Source organism: Elephas maximus, chromosome X (assembly GCF_024166365.1).
Source record: "Elephas maximus indicus isolate mEleMax1 chromosome X, mEleMax1 primary haplotype, whole genome shotgun sequence".
Lineage (NCBI taxonomy): Eukaryota > Metazoa > Chordata > Mammalia > Proboscidea > Elephantidae > Elephas > Elephas maximus.
In genome coordinates, this window is record NC_064846.1 from 164,143,161 (window position 1) to 164,164,961 (window position 21,801).

Below are 21,801 nucleotides of genomic sequence, written 5' to 3' on the forward strand. Positions count from 1 at the left end.
TTTTGATGATTTCCAATTTTCCTAGATTCATATTTCGTACGTTGTAGGTTCCAATTATTAATGGATGTTTGGAGCTGTTTCTTCTCATTTTGAGTCGTGCCACAGCAGCAAATGAAAGTCCCGAAAGCTTTATTCCATCCGCATCATTACTACTCTGAGGAGGCAGCTCTCCCCCAGTCATCTTTTGAGTGCCTTCCAACCTGGGGGGCTCATCTTCCAGCACTATGTCAGACACTGTTCCACTGCTATTCATAAGGTTTTCGCTGGCTGATGCTTTTCAGAAGTAGACTGCCAGGTCCTTCTTCCTAGTCTGTCTTAGTCTGGAAGCTCAGCTGAAACCTGTCTGCCATGGGTGACCCTGCTGGTATCTGAGTACCGGTGGCATAGCTTCCAGCATCACAGCAACACACATGCCCCCACAGTACGACAAACTGAGAGATGCGTGGGGGCTTTTTATTTTAGAGCCTATAAACTGATGTCAGCTTGCATATGATAATTTATTTACTCAACTGAATCTAGACTAAAGTCATTATCAGTGATGGGAAATAGCAATTTATTTTTCTTAATGATCAAAAGATATTTATTATCTTTTTGTCATGGATTAGGGAACCTCTCTGGAACTTAGTTTAATTCATTTCTGAGTATTGAGCAAAAATATTATACTATAACCCTGTCGAGTATTCGCTGGAGACAAGCTGGGTCTTGGCAAGAGCTCGATTATTTCATTTAGCAACGAAGTAAAAAATAGAATACAGTATGCTTCTCTGGCATACGAAACAAAATGCTAGTTTCATGAAAGATATTACCATGGGCATTTTCAGTTTTCTTCCATATGAAATTCTTCCAAAATTTGAAGAACATCAAGAGAGAAGTTGTGGTTCAAAGAAACCAACACCCAAACTAGAGACAGCGTCATATCTAAATGTGCCGCTTGGCACTAAGCACTATCCTGTCGTCCTCCTTGACACACATTCAATTTAAGATACTTTTCATAGTGTCTTCCATTGGTACCAGTTGCCATTGAGCTGATTCCAACTCATGGCAACCCCATGAGTGTCAGAGTAGAACTGTGCTCCATAGGGTTTTCAGCAGCTGATTTTTCAGAAATAGATCACCAGACCTTTCTTCCGAGGTGCCTCTGGGCGGACTCAAACTTCCAGCCTCTTGTTTAGCAGCCAAGCTCATTAACTGTTTGCACCATCCAGGGACACCACTTGCGATAGCTTAGGTCATTTAATCCTCACAACGACCCATGAGGCAGGCAAAACCATTATCCCCATTTTACAGACTGGGAATTCGAAACAATGATAATAACAATGGATGAATCCATCACCCTGGGAAGTCCAGCTTAATTTCCCCTTGAACAGAGAGGAGAAAATGAAATTTTAATTTGGCACACACACCTGGTCTTGCCTTTCCCTCTCAGGGTAGCAGTGCCTTGTGGGATGGTTTTGGTATACTGTAGGGTTGCTATGAGTCAGAATTGACTCAACAGCACACAACAGCAATAACTTTGGGTGGGAAGGTCAACTCTGATTCTTACCAACTTTAAGATTTCTGGCTTTTTATTTCTGGCCATTCTTGTGCCACTAGAATTTTCTAGCATTTGTTTCCTTTATTTCACTGGAGTGTACAGTTGGACATACTATTTTTGTCTGGTCCTCCAAACTGTGCTTTTGACAAGTTGGTTGAGAATATCCCAGGCATCGATTATTGATTCGTGGTTTATACCCATTTTCATCTTCTAAAAAACAGCAGCTTGAGAACAAAGCAGAAAGGAGAGTGATAACCAGTTATATGGTTTTATCTTCCTTGTATTTTTAACAGACGTATTAATTTATAATTTATATACTGTACAGTGTACAATTCAATGGTTTTCTAGTACATTGATCATTTTCCTTGCATTTTAACAGCTTTATCGAGATATCATTTATGTACAGTACCATAAAGTTCACCAGTTTGCAGTGTCCAGTTCAGTGAGTTTTAGTATATTTACTATCTTCTTTCTGTTTTGTATCATAACCTGACCATCAGTGTCCGTGAGAGATTGTGTTGTTGTTATTGCAAAGTGGCAGGCATTTACAAGGGAGCGGTATTGAAACTGCTCCCTAAAATAAAACTGGAAGGAAAAAAAGAAAACCTCTCTTGGTATCTACTTCAATTTTCCTCTTTAAATGAGTCATGTTCACCACAACTTACTTTCCAATTTGCCTAGCATGTTTTTAGACGGTTAGCCCTTGAAAGCCCCTAGGCTTTGATAATTGAAAAATATGTGGGGATGGAAAAAAAAATATGATTTGAAAGAGATTCATTTGAGAATCCAAAGGGGAGCTTGGGCCCAAACAGAAGGAAAATTGCCGCTGTTATGCAATTATAATAATTAAAAATGCCTGAGTAGCGGGAAGAGGAAAGCAATTCTGACACCACTCTTTAGAGTTAGGCCAACTGATGGAAATTTGGAGGCTTTTTGTTTGTCTCCTTAAACTTGTAAGCTTTTTGTGGGGTCCTGAATGCTTTCTTCCCATTCTGGCATGGGTGCCCTGTATGAAAATGACAGATGGTTTACACCCGGCAAAACATATTAAAGTGGGAGCTACCTTCTCACGCAAAGCATGGAGTTATTCTCCTGCTTCTTAGGGTCTTCCCTTGTAGCTCGCTGCCTTCTTGCCCAGTCCCAGTTCATGGAAACAGGGAACAAATAGTCCCCAGAGTCTATATGGAAGAAAGCCTGCCACTTACTTTCATTCTGCTTCGAGGCAGCATCTTTATTTTTTTCCAAAATAAAAAAGTTGTTTCATTTATAAAAAGTAAATTACTCTTTGCAGAAGCCCCAAACTCTCAGAAAAGTGGGAAGAAGATAATGAGATGTGCCTGCGGCCCTATCATCTGGAGATGACCCCTGTTTGTGTTTTGGTGTGAACACAGTGTACATACCCCCTGGTGGCGCAGTGGCTAAGAGCTCAGGCTGCTAACCAAAAGGCTGTCAGTTCCAGTCCACCATCCGCTCCTTGGATAACCTTATGGGGAAGTTCTACTCTGTCCTGTGGGGTCACTATGAGTCGGAATTGACTCAGCTGCACACAACAACAACAGTGTAAGGGAATACAAAATTTTTAATGAACCCATTTAAACACATTGTTGCATTTAACCTCTTTAAGTAAAATTTGTGTTCTGAGCCTGCTTTTTTGATGAAATAATATGTCATTTTTCTGTGTCAGTAAATAGCTATCTGTATCATCTTTTTAATGGTTACATAGTATTCCCTTGTATGGCTATACAATAATTTAGTTAAATATCCCCGATTAGCCCACTATCCAGATTGCTTCTCTCTTTCTGCTTTTATAATAAACATAGCAAAGAATAAATTGCTGCAGCCATTTTGTATTCTTGTTTGTCTCCTTAGATTTAAATCCTAGAAGTATAGTCGTCCTTTGGTATCTGCAGGGGATTTGTTCCAGGACCCCTCCGGATACCAAAATCCGTGGATGCTCAAGTCCCTTATATAAAATGGTGTAGTGTTTACATATAACGTACACAAATAACCTTGCAAACCTCCCATATACTTTAAATCATCCCTAGATGACTTGTAATACTTAATAGAATGTAAATGGTACGTAAATAGTTGTTATACTGTGTTGTTTAGGGAACAATGACAAGACGCGAGGCAAATAACGCTCAGATGAGTGCTGGAGAGAGACTGAGGAGCTGTGAAATGGCAGGAGGCTACAGCAGGGGATGCCAACACACCACTTAGTCCTTGTGGATTCAGCATAGTGCTCAGCACACCATAAATTCAAAATTAAACTTTGTTTTTTGGAACTTTTTTTTTCAAGTATTTTCGATCCATGAATGGTTGAATCCATAAATCGGAACCCTGGGATATGGAGGGCCAACTATATGTTTTTTACATTTAAGTCCTTGATCCATTTGGAACATTTTTTTATTGTATTTTAGATGAAGGTTTACAGAACAGACTAGCTTGTCATTAAGTAGTACACATATTGTTTTATGACATTGGTTAACAACCCCACAACATGTCAGCACTCTACCTTCTCAACCTTGGATTCACTGTGACCAGCTTTCCTGTCCCCTCCTGCCTTCTAGTTCTTGCCCCTGGGCTGGTGTGCCCCTTTAGTCTCGTTTTGTTTTATGGGCCTGTCTAATTGAGCTAGATGGTCCCCAAGACCATGGTCTCTACAGCCCTCAGCCCAGTAATTCAGTCCCTGAGGGAGTTTGAGTGTGTCTATGGAGCTTCCAAGACCTTGCCTTGTACAGGTTGTGCTGGCTTCCCCAGTATTGTATACTGTCTTATGCTTCACCAAAGTTTCCACTTATCTATTGTCTATTTTGGAACATATTTTTGTATATACTAGGGGCTCCCTTTTTTCATATGGTCAGTCAGTTGTTCCAGTACCACTTATTGAAAACTGCATTCTTCTCCCACTGATTAGAAATTGTCATCATGTATTGATTTCCTGTACAAACGGATCTCTTCTATTCCTGTGCCAGTGTTGCACCATTGCCCTCACTGTAGGACGCTTCCAGTTGATGGTTTTAGATTGAAACCTAGAACCTCCAGTTTCTGCAGCTATCTGCCTGTCACCTGCTGGGACAAAGGTTGCTGCTGCCTAGGGCCTCCTGTACACAATATACCTCAATGGCATTGTTCCACTGGATGAGACATGGAGAGACCTCAGGTCAGCCAGCTCTGATTTGTGCTGTAGTCAGTGCTCTAGAAATATGTGTTTCAAGAACTGGCATCCAGTAAAGTTAGGTCAAAAAAGGAGTATTTATTGTTGTTGGAGCCCTGGTGGTGCAGTGGCTAAGAGCTATGGCTACTCACCTAAAGGTCAGCAGTTCAAATCCACCAGCTGCTCCTTGGAAACCCTATGGGGAGTTCTACTTTGTCCTATAGGGTTGCTGTGAGTCAGAATTGACTCGATGGCAAACAACAACACAACATGACGAATTTACCTTCCTAACTTATTGTTTTAAAATTATTCTGTCATCACCTTGAGACCAGGAGAACTAGATGGTGCCCAGCTACCACTACTGAATGCTCTGATCAGGAACATAATAGAGAAATCTTGATAAAAAGGAGAAAAATGTAGAACAGAACTTCAAATTCTTAAAGAATCCAGACTTACTGGACCTATTGAGGCTAGAGGAGTCACCAGGACTATGACCCTGAGTTGAAATTATCCCAAAGTCACCTTTAAATTAAGTAACAGGTTAGCCCAAAGAGTAAAGATTATCACCCTTGAATATTGCTTTACTTTAAAAGAAAAATTATAAGATCAAAGGGTCAACAGCCACTGTAAAACACAGATGAGAACACTGGGGGGAGGGGCAGGGAGATTAAGTGAAGAATGGCCAGTGTCACTGATCATTATGTCTAGAAATTATGGAATGGGAGCAGGTTTTGTTGTATATATTTTCACCAAAAATAAAATAAAAAAAAATTATTCTGTCATAGGTTTTATATCTATGAATTGATGATCGTGTGATAATTTCCCAAATACACATTCTATAGGAAAAATAATTTTAAAAAAAGGACTGCCACTTAAAATTTTATAAAACTTGAGTTTTTGTATTTAAAAAGATAAGTCTATTTTTTATACTTTGAACAAAAGCCTATACTAGAGAAACTGGCTGTCCTGGACGTAGATGGTGTTTTCTTGAATGGAGGCGGAAATAGCAATCATGTATGTGTCAAATAGCTATATTTGATGTGTAGGCTCAAAACCTCATAAATATTTTCTCTTCTGTTACCTCTCAGGTGTATCTTTTTGGTTGGTTTTCTTCCTTGTTTAAACAGAATAATATTTCACTCTTCCTTGTGGTTTTAGGGAGTTGTGATTTGTTGGGAAAGCACATTACGCGTTCTTTTAAAACACTGATTTAAATTGTGATATTTGGTTGAATGAGTCTTGGAGTGAAAATCAGGTCTAACTTACATAATTACAAGTGGTGTCGGGATTTTAATTTTAATTGCAGACTGCATTTTCTGGTTCAGTCACTTAACGAGGGTTAAATAGAATTTTGAAGTGAAATTTCTGAGATTAAAAAGGATGAAGACATTCAGCTTTAAAGAAAACATTGGGATAGCTGGAGTATGACAGATTCATCCCGTACTGTAAATGTTATCAGTTGTGGCCCTTCAGGCTGGCCATAGAGCCACATGTGGTTTACAGAGAAACATCATTTTGCACACACCTTTCAGAACTGCTTGGGCTGATTGATATTTCTCGTCAGAATTGCAGATCAGTCCCATAAATGTGAACAAAATGAGCAAAATGGATTGTTGAAGCTAAATGAAGGTATACAAAGAGAGCCCCCCGCTGCAACACACACATAACATTTCAAGCTTTAAGTACTGAATTTTATATTTCAAATAACATAACAGGGTTACCGTGTCCCTGAGGTAATTGAAAGGTGTTTTTTTTTTTTTTAAAGTATTGGAATGTCTTTGTAATCCCTGCTTGCTAGGATAATCCCAGTAGCTTTCAAAATGAAAATTTTAGAGTCCCTCAGTTTTTCCTTTTAGTGAAGTAATGAACTAAGTGGGAATCAATTTTCTTCTGCTTTTTAGAGTTGGTGTAGCATCATGTTTTACCAAGAGGTACTGTGATTTTAAGGGCCCTGGGAAGGTTTTTCCTCTTACACAAAACCCTTACCATAGCTGACTACTGATTTTCAAAGTCTCTTTATCTAGATGAGAACTGTCGCATAGAACTTTGCAGGAAGATGGAATTGTTCTATAGCTCTGTTGTCCAGTATGGTAGCCAGCAGCCACTCATGGCTGCTGAGCACTCAGAATGGCGGCTAGTGTGACCGAGAAAGTAAAATTTCACTTTTATTTAATTTTAATAAATTTAAGTTCAAACAGCCACACATGGCTAGTGGCTACTCTGTTGGACAGCTGTTTCCACTTCTTGAGTTAAGGCTCTCTTATGGACACACCCTTGTAAAAGTTGACTTGAATTTATAAGAATTCCTTTGACAAAACTCACCAACATTTATTGAGCACCTAGAGAGTTTGTGTACCTGGTGTCAGGAATATGTTTCCTTTAGATCTCCCAAATCAGTTCCTAGGTGAAGGTATGAGAACCTGAGCTCTGTCATCCTGCACACCCGTGTGAATAAGGCCATGCTCACTGGCCCCTGCTGCTTGCTTCGCTCACACGTGGAGCTCCAGGTCCACTATGACAGTGCTACTTCCTACTGGGCTGAGGGGACAACTGGAAGCTCCTCCCATCCAGCTCAGAGCCCTGGCACGCTGCACCTGCCCAGAGGAAGGGGTGTCTACTAAAATTCTCTCGAAGACGTTGTCTGAGCTAGGGCAGCCTTTTCACTGAGATTCAGTCCCTCGGCTTCTGCAACTGTTTGAGTTGCTCCTGACACTTTCGTGAACATTTCTGTGGAAAAAGTGACCAACTCCGCACAGCTACCCAACACCTATTGTTTTCTTCTGTTTCTTTTATAAAGGTCTCTTACCTCCTAGAAGGAGGGAGTATGGCCCATGAAGACTTCTGTGGACACGTTGGTATAATGAACCCTGGAGACCTGCAGGTATAGTCAAGGAGGAGGGATTGCTGTCGGTGTAAGTCTTGAAACCACCCACTGTCTGCACTGTGGTCCTTTCCTCCCTCTCTCTATTCTGTATTCCTCCTCTCCTTCCTATGGTGCCTTCCACTCGACTTGGAAACACACACACACACACACACACACATATGCACACGTCTCTTGTCTTCCTCTTGCTTGCTTTCCTTGATTCCTCAACCCTCTTTGAGCTCCCACCCAGTCTTTCTTTTACATTTCTCAAAAGAGTGGTTAAGAGTGACTGTCTCCACTTACCTTCCATTTTCTCCTCCACTCCCTGCAATCAGCGTTGGTTCTCGGTACCCCTCCTTCCAAACTGTTACATGAAGCTGCTCAAATTCAGTGCATCATGTTCACCCCTCAACTTTCCAGTCTGCTGCATTGGAGACAATTTAACTGCCAACTCATTTTGCAGGGTTAGGCGTTATCACTGAAAACAACAGTAACCCAAGCCCCACCATCTTAGTCTTGTCTGAGATGTGTTACAATTGCAATCCCTGGGAAATGGGTGGTCATCACCAGGTTTCTAAGTTTGAACTCTACAACAGGTACTTTCTGGAATCATATAGTTTGTGGAAGGATAAATGCAAATGTTTAAATTGTGATATTTCCATGAATCTGAAATTAAAGACAGAAAAGCCAAAAGGACAAAGAGTCATGGTCAAATCTAAACAGTAACCTCTCAGAGAAGCAGAATACAAGCTAGGGACTGGCTAAGAAGGTAGATATAATGACTGGTGGTGTCTTGATAAGAAAGTGTGGTTCTTCTGCCTTCTACCCCATCAGACCGTCTCTGCCACCGTCCACGTCAGCTGCTGGTCTACACTTTTACCACTGTAATAAAATAAGGATTACATTCAACTAGGGATTGCATAAAGCCTTTCAGCTTATCTAGCATTTTCATATGCATGATGTCTTTGAAATAAGTATGATCTTTACCTCCTTTTTAAAATGAGGGAATGGAGATTAAACATGTGAAACAAGGTGCCCATGACCTCAGAACTAGTCAATGGTGTGGCTGGAAAGAGAATTCTCTTCTCTCCCTCTAAATCCAGTGAGTGGGCTATTTCAAGAAAAGCATGGCCAAACTGTTGTTGTGTGCCATTAAGTCAATTCCAACTCTTAGTGACCCTATAGGACAGAGTAGAACTGCCACATATGGTTTCCAAGGCTGGAATCTTTATGGAAGCAGACCGCCCCATCTTTCTGCCACGGAGCTGCTGGTGGGTTTGATCAGCTGACCTTTCGGCTAGCAGCCAAGCACTTAACCACTGTGCCACCAGGGCTCCTATGGCCAAACTAGGCTACTTCTAAAATAGAACCAAGGTCATGTGCGGTAGATTGAGAGCATGGTTGAATGAACCATTCAGGGAGGATGGAAATGTTTAAAATGGGAAGACAAGTCTTTCAGGAGCACCGATAGCTATCTTCAGACAGAGGAAATGTCACATGGGAGGTTGTAGAGACCTACTTTATAAATGAATGCTTGAAGCATCTGCACAGCAGTGAAGGCAGTAACTGTCTCTCCAAGTAGTGAGGGCTCCGTCACCAGACGTGTGCAAGCAGAGACTTAAGTCAGCCGTCCATGGAGCAGTGGATGCTGTGGGGCTCCATGTGTATCGTTAGGCCCATGCACACATGCCCCTCTGCTGGAATGTTGGCTGCTGAAGACTCACGGCTGCATCCCTCCCTGGGCCCTGCCTCTTTCCTGCCTGCAGCAGGAAACTGCCTCTCCCAAGGTTCCATCCCTGCTAGGGGTGTTACACAGTCACTGATTTGCTGATGTGGGGATATAAAAGCTTGGTCACCTTGCCTCAAGTTGGGGCAATTCCTAAGGTTCCTCATGGCACAAACGGTTTACACTCTACTAACCTGAAGGTTGGCAGTTTGAACCCACCCAACAGCACTGCAGAAGAAGGGCCTGGCGATCTGCTTCCATAAAGATTACAGCCAAGAAAACCCTATGGAGCAGTTTGCTCTGACACACATGGGGGAGCCATGAGTTGGAATCTACTCAACAGCGACGGATTTGGGTTTTTTTTTTTCCTGAAGGTTTGCCCCAGCTCCAGAGCGCCCCCGTTGTACTGGCTGAAGCCTCCGTTGTAACTGCATTGCAGCTGGCTTCTCCCTGTGCCCATTCTTGCCTTTTTCACCTCTTACAGATGTATATCCCAAGAGCACTCCCCAGTATACTATCTGCCTGCAGCTCCCCGTCAGAGTGTAAGGCTCAGGGACCCCCAAGAGGGCATTCATACACTTGTGGTGATTTCAGTTCAGATGCTTTGGTTTTACACACACTAGGAAGCTTGGGAAGTGTTGGGAAAACTGGAAAGGGCCTCCTGCAAAGTCGTCCGCCATCCGTATTGTTGTCTGGTATTCCTCAAGATGCCCAGGGCCTCTGGCAGCAGCACCTGAAGGTGGCCCACTTGGCTCAGGGCAGGAACTGCTGCGACTGCAGGCTTATTTGGTGCTGCCTGACATTTTTCTTCTTGTTGGTCTGGTGTTGGCAGTGGATGACTGCAGGCCGAGGCATCCTGCACGCCGAGATGCCGTGCTCGGAGGAGCCAGCCCATGGCCTACAGCTGTGGGTGAATTTGAGGAGCTCGGAGAAGATGGTGGAGCCACAGTACCAGGAACTGAAAAGTGAAGACATTCCTAAACCCAGTAAGAACGGTGTGACAGTTGCTGTCATTTCGGGAGAAGCCCTGGGAGTGAAGGTAAGTCGTGCCGTTGAGCGTTTGGGAAATCTGAGGTGCGCGCTGACGTAAGGCTGGCCCCACCCAGGTTGTCAGCTCTTCCTGGGCTTATCACGGTTCGCTTCCTATGGGAATCCAGAAGCTTTGGCTGCATGCTAACCCAGACAGTTAGGAAAATTACAAGAGAACAAGCTCATATAAAGAATTTGGTCAAAACGCAATTTCCAAGGTATATCTCCAGATGCCTTCAGATTTAGCCCAATCCTTTTCTCACTTATAGTGCTTTTTATGCTCTCGAATTATAGCTCATTGGAATTGCAAGATCACCACGCTTAAGAAACAAACAAAAAAACAATAACAAAACCAGCTCCACTCCCCGGATTTATTTAAATTAATTATACCCAACTAATTAAGGAAGGAAACCCAAACCTACATCAGACTACTATATTTAGAAAGTTTTTTTTCTATTTTAATTAACTTGAGCATTTACTTAATGCAATACACACTATTCCCTGGACATTCTTCTCAATTAAGACTTTATATTATTTAGGTTTAGAGTCCTACCTTTTTGAGAAATTAAGATGAATTTAGGCTAAAGATTGGGGCAGTGGTGGTTGAGTGGTAGAAGTCTTCTATGTGGGAGTTTAATTCCTGGCCCTGCACCTTATACCCAGCCACCACCCATCTGTCAGTGGAGGCTTGCCTGTTGTTATGATGCTGAACAGGTTTCAGCAGAACTTCCAGACTAAAACAGACCAGGAAGAAAGGCCTGGTGATCTGCTTCTGAAAATCAGTCAGTGAAAACCGTATGGATCACGGTGGTCCAGTCTGCAGCTGATCTCAGGGATGGTGCAGGAATGGGCAGTGCTTCGTTCCATTGTGCGTGGGCTGCCAGGAGTCAGGGTCACCTTGATGGCAGCTAACAACAATGACATCAGGCTAAATATCACGGACAGATTTGTGGTAGGAAAGGGGTACAGTAAGAACAGTAAGGACAGAGTAAAACTGCCCCATAGGGTTCCCAAGGCTATAATCTTCATGGAAGCAGACTGCCACATCTTCTTCCCATGGAGTGGCTGGTGGGCTCGAACTGCTGGCCTTTCGGTTAGCAGCCCAGCACTTAACCACTGTGCCACTAGGGCTCCTCGTTTGGGGTGGGGGGCATAGAAATGCTTAGAAGGGATCTGAGGAGTTCTGGGAGGGACTCAGACATTGTATGCTATACATGCAAGCTGGTGTTCAGAGAGTCACAGTGTTGGGAGCTACTTTGCCATTCTCCCTGTGGACAACCCAGCACTTAAAAGTATTTTCAATACTAATTTATGTCAGTTTTAATTTTTTATAGGCACGCACAGGGATAATGGCTTGGCAGTGGCTACTAGCCACTGGGTCCCTGTTGTTGTGTGCTGTTGAGTTGATTCCAGCTCGTAGCAGCCCTGTGTGACAGAGTAGAACAGCCCCATAGGATTTTCTAGGCTGTAATCTTTTTTTAATCTTTATGGGAACAGATCACCAGGTCTTTTCTTTTGAGGAGCCGCTGATGGGTTCTAATCTCCCACCTTTCGGTTACCAGCCGAATGCTTAACCATTGTGCCACCAGGGCTCCTTAATGGGTCTCTAGGTGGTGCAAATGGTTTGCACTCGACTACTAACGTAAAGCTGGCGTTTTGAACCCACCCAGTGGTAGCATGGAAGAAAGGCCTGGTGACCTGCTTCTGTAAAGAGTACAGGCAAGAAAACCCTATGGAACAGTTCTATTCTGTAACACTTGGGGCTGCCATGAGTCAGAATCTACTCAACAGCAGTGGGTGTTTTTGTTTGTTTACTAGCCAACTACTCAATAGGATGCATTTTATGGTTACCAGATTGGTCACGATTATTGGTTGGGACTGACTGGTTTTTATATTTTCTGCATTTTAACATAATTCTTTACCTGAACCATGGCTATAAAAATCAAAAACCAAACCCATTGCCATTGAGACGATTCTGATGCATAGCCACCCTATAGGACAGAGTAGAACTGCCCCATAGGGTTTCTAAGGCTGTAATCTTTATGGAAGCAGACTGCCACATCTTTCTCCTGCAGAGTAGCTTGTGGGTTCGAACCACCGACCTATCGGTTAGCAGCTGAGGGCTTAACCACTGCACCACCAGGGCTCCTTCAAACTGGCTAGGTGTATGTCTATCTTGCCTTGTGTTTCCAGTGCAAAGAGAAGTAATTGAAGAAAAAATAATCCAAGTTCCACCTGTATTAGGCATATCCAATTGCTGTGTTCACCACTGACAGGCTTCTGCTTACATTGCACTGTTGGAGACGTGACCCTGCGTTGTGTTGCTGCGATCCATTCCCTTTTTGCCAAGCACTGGGTGTGCCCTTTTCAGCTGTATGTCGAGAGTTTCCTTTCAGCTCCGTAGAGGAGAGTTAAGATCCTTTGAGGGCTTCCTGTTATAAGACTCAAGGACCTCATCACCCACCTGTGGTATCCGGGAGGGAGGTCTAAGGAGAACTGAACTGATGTAGATGAGGAGCAGCATACAGTTTCATTTAGTGTTTTTCTTTCTTTTTTTTTTTATTATACTTAGATGAAGGTTTACAGAACAAACTAGTTTCTCATTAAATAATACACATTGTTTTATGACATTGGTTAACAACCTCACGACACGTCAATACTCTACTTTCTCAACCTTGGGTTCCCTATTACCAGCTTTCCTGTCCCCTCCTGCCATCTAGTCCCTGCCCCTGGGCTGGTGTGCCCATTTAGTCTGACTTCGTTTTATGGGCCTGTCCAATCTTTGGCTGAAGGCTGAACCTCAGGAGTGACTTCATTACTGAGCTAAAAGCGTGTCTGGGGGACATACTCTTGGGGTTTCTCCAGTCTCTGTCAGGCCAGCAAGTCTGGTCTTTCTTTTTGAGTTAGAATTTTGTTCTACATTTTTCTCCAGCTCTGTCCGGGACCCTCTATTGTGATCCCTGTCAGAGCAGTCACTGGTGGTAGCCAGGCACCATCTAGCTGTACTGGGCTCAGTCTGGTGGAGGCCGTGGTAGATGTGGGCCATTTGTCCTTTGGCCTAATCTTTCTCTTATATCTTTAGTTTTCACCATTCTTCCTTGCTCCAGATGGGGTGAAACCAGTAGAGTATCCTAGATGGCTGCTCATAGGCATTTAAGACCCATGGGGTGTTTTTCATTCCATGTTTCCAGGACTCTGAGGCTTTAGGAACGTGCCTTCAAGGTATACCAAGGTGGATGGTAGAGACCAAGAGGTTCCTCCTCTTCACCTCACCCAAAACACAAGACCTTGCCTGGTGGTGTACATTGGAATTATCCATAAGATTTCATTTAGAAAAAGGGTTGAGCTGTCTTCAGCTAAAAAAGAAATTTGACCACTAATCTGATAAATAGGGAAGCCCTGGTGGCACAGTGGTTAAGAACTTGGCTAGTAACCAAAAGGTCAGCAGTTCCAATCCACCATGCACTCCTTGGAAACCCCGTGGGGCAGTTCTGCTCTGTCCTATAGGGTCGCTATGAGTCACAAACGACTTGATGGCAACAGAGTTTTAACAGATAGGCAAAGCCAGCAATATCACGAACCCTTAGAGTTAGCAACTGCTTCTCATTTGTAGAAAACAAAATACAATTTTGATGCCAAGCCAGTTCCAGTTACAGGCAGAAGGACAATTTCATGAATTTCCAAGCTGCAGACCATGTCGTCTTACAATCAGAACCAAGGATTAGAGACCAGAGGGTAATGCTCTACTTTGAAAATTGCTGTCTGGGTAGCTGCCTCTCCTCTATTTTATTTTCCTTTTGTCATGTGCAGTCTCTGAAGTGAAATACACTTTCCTAAGTAAATGATCAAGGAGGCCTTGGTGGTGCAGTGGTTAAGCTCTGGGCTGCTAATCTAAAAGTCGACGATTTGAAACCATCAGCCACTCCGAGGGAGAAAGATGCAGCAGCCTACTTCTGTAAAGATTACAGCCTGGACAACCCTGTGAGGCAGTGCTACTCTGCCCTGTAGGGTCACTATGAATTGGAATCGACTGGGCACAATGGGTTTTGGAAGTCAATGATCAGTATTTATTATGAGAGCATTTTAATAATGGGCTCTTGGAACCCTAACTAGTAACCAGTTGCTGTGGAGTTGATGCAGATCACAGCCAAGAAAACCCTATGGAGCAGTTCTGCTCTGTAACACATGGGGTCACCATGAGTCAGAACTGACAGGTTTGGTTTTAATCTTTATGGAAGCAGACTGCCAGGCCTTTCTTCTGCAGCACTATTGGGTAGGTTTGAGACACCAACCTTTTGGTTAGTAGCTGAGTGCAAACCTTTTGCACCAACCAGGGACCTCATCTTGGAACCCTGGACAGTATTAATGTTGATTTTGAGAAGTAGTGCAGTGCAGTGTTTATCGGCATGGGTTCTGGAGACAGACTCCTAGGCTAGAATCCCCACCATCCACTAGTTCCGTGGCCTTTGGAAAGCCACCTCTCTGTGCCTGAGTTAAAACTGAGTTGTGAGGGTTAAGTGCATTTTTGCACCTAAAGCTCCTGAGACATCGTAAGCTCCATGTGAGCGTTAGCTGTGATGTGGTTATTTTGATGAATTTGCGTTGACTCAGGCAGGAGCTGAGCTGAGATTTATGACTGCCATTTATGCAAAGGGAATTGCTCTTCGGGGAAGAAAATTAATCTCCTCCGAGGAAAGGGCACCAGTGTTAGTCAGGATGTGAGCACTGTAACGACAGGAGACTCTTGGCCATTTCTTTCTGGGTCTCGTAGGAGCCATAGTTTTGTACGTCTGGAGTCTTACTGGGGCCCTGGTGGCACAGTGGTTAAGAGCTATGGCTGCTAACCAAAATGTCTGCAGTTCGAATCCACCAGCCGCTCTTGGAAAACCCTTTGGGGCAGTTCTACTCTGTCCTGTAGGGTCAATATGAGTTGGAATTGACTCAACGGCAGTGGGTTTGGTTTCGTTGGTTGGATCCTTAATGTCCTGCTCGCCAAGGAATGACTGGATCCTAGAGTCTCCATCTTACCATAAAGACAAATGGAAGATTGTTCTGTATCAGGAAGACAATTTTAAATGAAATCACAAAGTGAGGCTGAGAATATACCTTTCAAGAGACGGATGTATAAACAGCATACAGTCAACAACTCCCTTCCCTGCAACTAAAATACCTAGAAAGTGGAGTTCATGACTGTTCCAGTGCTTCTCCAACTTTACTATTCATGCATATCACCTGTAGATCTTGTTAAAATACTGATTCTGATTCAGGACTCCTGGTGGCGCAGTGGTTAAGCACTCAGCTGCTAACCGAAAGGTTGGCGGCTCGAACCCAACAGCTGCTCCAAGGGAGAAAGATGTGGCAGTCTGCTCCCATAAAGTTTTCAGCCCAAGAAACCCTATGGAGCAGTTCTCCTCTGTCCTCCAGGGTCACTATGAGTTGGAACTGATTCGATGGAAATGGTTTTGGTTTGCGGGGGGAGCTGAGAGTCTGCATTACTAACAGGCTCCCAGGGGATGCCGGTGCTGCTGGTCAGAGGACCCGACTTTGTAATACACGGAATGGCCATGGGATCCAAGACAAGGGAGTTTACCCCTCTTGAGGAATAGTCTGATTAGAGTCCAATTGAAGATGATAAATGGCCCATGTCCATGGCATTTGGCAAACTTATTTAGCCATTCTGGACTTCGTTTGGAAACCCTGGTGGCGTAGTGGTTAAGAGCTACGGCTGCTAACCAAAAGGTCAGCAGTTCGAATCCACCAGGCGCTCCTTGGAAACTCTATGGGGCAGTTCTACCCTGTACTATAGGGTCACTATGAGTGGAAATTAACTCGATGGCAGTGGGTTTGGTTTGGGTTTTGGACTTCATTTCCTACATCAACAAAAAGGGTGCGCAGATTATATGCAAGATGCTAAAAGCCTTTTCAAGCAACAGAATTGTCTTTTTGAGCTTTCCAAAGGTAGCAGCCAGTGCCCCTGTTTCTCAGGTCATAAATGTCTGAGCACTTATCCAGTCCTTGGAAAGCTACGGCCAACTTAGTGCACGATTCTGCCAGGGAAGCGTCTATAGTGAAGACTGAAGGGAGAAAAGATAAAACTGGGATACTCTGGATAGTTTCTGTCACTTCTGGGAGGTCACAATCACATGTTTATTTAATGAGAGTCTGAACTCCTCCAAACCCCATTCCATCCTCATCAGGCAGCCGATCAACAATAGTTCTTGCCAGCTCCCCATGGAACACGATTCTTTTTCCAACAAACCCCTCTGCTTGTCCCCTGCTGCTTTCAGTTCCGTTACTTCAGAAGCGACCCTTGAGGAGGCCTTGGCCCCTACAAAGTCAGAGAAGCCATCTGGAGCCAGACTGCTCACTCCACCTCCACTACCGACTAACTTTGGAGAAGTCAGTTATCCTCACTGGGCCTCACCTTTTTTATCTGTAAAATGGCGGTAACAATAATGACCCAGCTCAGAGGATCACTGGGAGGGCGAAATTAGTTAATAGGTGCAAAGTAGCTAGAACAACGCCTGGTGCAGAGTGAGTCCTCTACAGAAAACCAAAAGCAAACTCACTGCCGTGGAGTCGATTCTGACTCATGGCTACCCCATGTCACAGAGTAGAACTGCTCTGTAGGGTTTCCTAGGCTATAATCTTTGTGGAAGGAGTCCTGGTGGCACAACAATTAAGCACTCAGCTGCTAACCTAAAGGCTGGCATTTCAAACCCAACCAGCAGCTCCGTTGGAGAAAGACCTGGCGATCTACTTCTATAAAAATTAGAGCCTAGAAAGCCCTGTGGGGCAGTTCTACTCTGTCACATGGGGTTACTATGAGTCGATACTGACTCAACAACAAACAACAACAATCTTTATGGAAGCATATTGCCAGGCCTTTCTTCCTCGGTGCCCTGGGGGGATTAGTGGAGTGAAAATCGTTTCTGCCACCCAGGGACCTGAACCCTCTATAAGTGGTTGCTATTTTTACTTCTCTGCAAAAGCCTTGTTCAGTGTTCATGTGATTTACAGACATAACAGAAGGAATCTCCCTTCTGATGGGCAGACTGTATTTAGGTATTGGATGATGACCACATTTTTAAAAATTCAGTTTCCAAAGGAGTTTGCCAAAACGTCTCGTGCAGCTGGCACAGGTCTTGCTTACCACTCTGCCTCCAGCACCTGAAACAGTCCCCAATACATAAAAGACGCTCAGTAAATATTTGCTGGATATATGAGTGAAATAATTAAAATGTAAGTGAATGCTAGAATAAGAGAAACTAAGACAGTAGTAAAAAGAGTGATAATGCAGAGATTACGAACGATTGGAATAAACTCAAAACGAGTTTGCTAAATAAAAAGGTTAAGAGAACAGAGTAGCTCAATTATATTTTTAAAAAAACAATAGTTGATTTAAGGAATTAAGAAGTAGGGGCATGAAAACCAGCTCAGTTTGTAAAAATATGAATACTGGGCTGTTTTGCAAGATCCAAATTGTCTCCTCCAGGTTTCTTCAATTTAAACAGCAACAATGATGCAGACGTTTCAAGGCTTGTGATTCCCCTTGGGGGTCCACAGGCAGTTGTCTTTTGGAGCTTTAGTTTTTGAGCTTCATCCGTGTGGGTTTTCAGGGCGTGGCTTAATCTCCAGAGTAGCACATATACTTACCAGTTTTCAAGGGGTTCCTTCTAGACGTTTCCTATCCCTCACCCTGGTTTAAAAAAAAAAAAACCCTTTGCCGTTGAGTCGTTTTTGACCCATAGCGACCCTATAGGACAGAGTAGAACTGCCCCATAGGGTTTCCAAGGGAGCAGCTGGTGGATTCGAACTGCCGACCTTTTGGTTAGCAGCTGTAGCTCTTAACCACAGCACCACCAGGGCCCCTTGCCCTAGTTTAGCACCCACAAACATAGGGAGACCCAATGACCGTTAGGTAGTTCTCTCCCAGCCCAAAAGCAACCGGTCCACTTAGCAACATTGATTTATAATCAAGCCTACCATTCTCACCTCCAATTGGGAGAGCAGATGGCAACTCCAGGCCACCTGGCAGGCCACTGGTGCACAACTACGCTTTGCCTCTTCCAGGACTAGAGAAACACAGCTGCCTACCACATTTCCCAGCTTTTATTTTTATCCAGGAAACTTTATTTAAGAATAGAATGTCCTTTGAAAGACATTTTATTGCCAAAATACAGTGTGATCAATATCCTTTCTACCTCAGTTGATAAAAGATAGTTCATGTGACCCTCAGGGAAGTACTTCCATAGCATGTCTGAAGGTAGTGGGTTTGGGCTGTGAGAATACTGGCTAGGAGAATTGGAACATTTTTGCATTATATCCAGTTCTCTATTTTTAGGGGAAATTTGAATTCTTTAATGACATCTGAGATGTTTGAAGTAGATCTTGCCGACTTCACAGTTGACCCCAAGTTCTCAGCTCCTTTCGCCTGCCTTTTGAGTTTGCTTCTGTTTTGATGTGGGGAGAGCTGGATCCGCTCACGTCCCATGGTTCTTTTCCTTCCCAAGCCTAGTGCTGCTCAAGGTGGTGGTAGTTGTTAGCTGCCATCGAGTCGATTCTGACTCGTGGTGACCCCATGTGTGTCAAAGTAGAACTGCTGTATACAGTTGTCAAAGTTGTAATCTCTACCAAAGCACACGGCCAGACCTTTCTTCTACAGTACCGCTGGGTGGCTGGGTGGGTTCAAACCACCAAATCACCAACCTTTGGGCTAGTAGTTGAGTGCTTAACTGTTTGCGCCAGCCGGGGATGCCTCTGCTCAAGGTAGAATTTTAAAACTTATTCAGTCATGAAAACAAGTAATGCATATGCATGCTTGTTTTTTCTTGCCTTTGAAATATTTCAGCAAGTTCATGGGTTTAGCTCAAAAAAGAAGGACAAATATTCTCCTAATGGCAGAAATTGCAAGTGGGCCAGTGGGGTTTTGACAAAGGCGCTTGAGATAACCAGCTCCAGCTGTCCCGGAGAGTAAGCGAGGAAAACAGCCCTTGCTCAGAAAGGCGTCCTCCCTTTCGAAGTTCTCTCTCCTTTAATTCATTTGATTTCTAATCAGAGGAGTCTGTCGTAGACTTAAACACTGGATGTTTTAAAAGGTTTGCTTTGAGGCGAGGATCGGGGGTAAAGATGAGCTTGAGGCTGCTCTTAGCAGGTCTTTTGATTCTTGGTTTTTCTTTTGAAAGATGCAAATGTTTACATATTGAAAATATTAGATTACATTGGAAAAGTAAAAAAAGCAAATCTTACAAATGAAAAGAGATAGAAACAAATGAAGAGTGTAAAACTGGTGTAGCCTAACCACGCAGAGAAAATATTTATTTTAAGGTCATTTAAACATAGTTCTCTGACTGTACATTTTTAGTAGGATGTATTTTAAAGATGAAATGAATGGCAAAAAAAAATTGTAAAGTTCATATCTTTTAGCATTCGTATTATCATTTTAAAATAATTTTATGTATATTGTATGAAAAAAAGCAACAAGTAAATATGTTAATGTTTTAGGAATCAAGATTTTTCCAAGGAAAATCAACCCAAATATGAAATCCAAGAGTTAAGAAAAATACTGTAATATTAAATGAGAAATTAAATATTAGATGGAAAAACTTTTTAAATGGATGGTCATGTGTCTATAAGACAGTGTTTGGAAACCTAATACGATTTGGTCATTTTAGGGACCCCAGATTTTAGGGATGTAATTTTCTGCTTCTTTCTAATACCAATTCCATCCTCCACTGTTTTTTTTTTTTTGCCATGGATTTTGCTTCTCTGGTCCATAGTTAATTAGATGCTATGAGGAATTCTGGCGCCCCTGGGAGGTACAAATGGTTAGTGCGCTCGGCTGCTAACTGAAAGGTTGCTGGTTCCAGAGGCACCGCAAAAGAAAGGCCTGGCAATCTACTTCTGGAAAACCTGCCATTGAAAACCCTCTGGAGCACAGCTCTACTCTGACATACATGGGGTCGCCATGAGCCAGAATCGACTCAATGGCAACTGGTTATGGGAAATGCTAAGAAGGTCCCACCTAAAAAATTCACAATCATCCACATGAATTTAGGCTGATGTTCCCTTTTGAGATCAGAAATCCACGTATTTTAATTGGGGGTGGGGGTGGAAAGAAAGGGAAATAATCAGCCTAAGGTAGAGACCTACATCCCAGGGCGAGAAGGAAGCAGAGCATTTAGGGAACGAATATTGTAAAGGCAAAGTGCTGTAGCAGTGGTAAGTCGAGGGTTTCACCATCTTCCTCTCCTTGCTGCTATTCACCAAGGTCCAACCCACGTCCCTTCTCCTTGCAGTCTTCCCAGCTGCCCTAGCGTGCATGTGACTAAATCCACTGAGGTCCACGCAGCCCTCCTGCCCTTATAGCTGATGAGTTTTGGGGACTGACAGTTATCATTTCGGTTACATGGCCCATTCCTCTATGACCTTTATTCAGTCACTAGGCTTCTGCTGTGTGCCCATTGGAAAGTGCCCTGGAGAGGTAGATGAATAAGCTACAACCTCTGTCCTCAAACAGGTTACTGGCTTCCTGGGGAGAGAAGCCAGCAAACGTCAGAACTATAATGTGATGCAAGAAACACTAAAACAGCAGTATGTAAAAATGCCGTGGTAGTCAAGAGACAAGGAGCCCCGGTGGCACAATGGTTAAGTGCTCAGCTGGTAACCGAAAGGTTGGCAGTTCAAACCCACCTAGCAGCTCCATGGAAGAAAGGCCTGGCGATCTGCTCCTGTAAAGATTGTTGTTGTTGTTAGGTGCCACTGAGTCAGAGTGCCTGGTCCTGCGCCGTCTTCACAATCATCGTTATGCTTGAGCCCATTGTTGCAGCCACTGTCAGTCCTTGCTTCTAAGAAGCATTCTGGAAGTACTTCTTCCAAGACAGATTTGTTCGTTTTTATGGCAGTCCATGGTATATTCAGGATTGTTTGCCTGCGAAAAGCGTCATTTCTTCTTCGTTCTTCCTTATTCATTGCCTGTAAAGATTACAACCTAGGAAACCCCATGGGGCCATTCTGCTCTGTCACATGGGGTCACTGTGAGTCAAAATCGATTTCATGGCAGTCAGAGGTAAAAAAAAAAACTTTTTTTTTTTTTTTTTTTACCGCTGAGGGAGAATTAATTCTACTTCTGTGGAGGGAGAGAGGGAAAAAACGAAAAGTGGACAGGGGTCACACTTTATAATGTCTTGTATCAAAGGCTTGGATAAATAGAAGTGAAATTGCTTTTGGGGGATCGTAATGGGGGGCTACATGGACAACCAGATTACTGGTGAGTTTGTGGTAGGAAAAAGGGAAGTAATCCACAATATTGGGATGGAGGGAAACTTGAGACAAAGTTCACTACCCCTGAGTTTTGCCTGTTGCTGACCTTGATTGGAGGTATTATTCTTGTGTCCCCCTTTCCCCGGGTTTTCAGTAGCATGGCTTGAGGTTAAGGGGGATGGCCCCCCAGCATACCGGCCTGCCCACCCAGACCATCGAGCCTGTTCTGA

General features: G+C 43.4%; 1 protein-coding gene across 1 annotated transcript in view; it reads left to right on the forward strand.

Annotated features, from left to right (window-relative positions):
- Positions 1–21,801, forward strand: part of PIR (pirin) — a 125,840-nt gene that overhangs the window by 45,602 nt on the left and 58,437 nt on the right. Inside the window, exons 4-5 of the mRNA XM_049873394.1 lie at positions 7,489–7,572; positions 10,113–10,319. Of these exons, the coding sequence (XP_049729351.1) occupies positions 7,489–7,572; positions 10,113–10,319 (291 nt within the window). The remainder of the gene's footprint in view (positions 1–7,488; positions 7,573–10,112; positions 10,320–21,801) is intronic.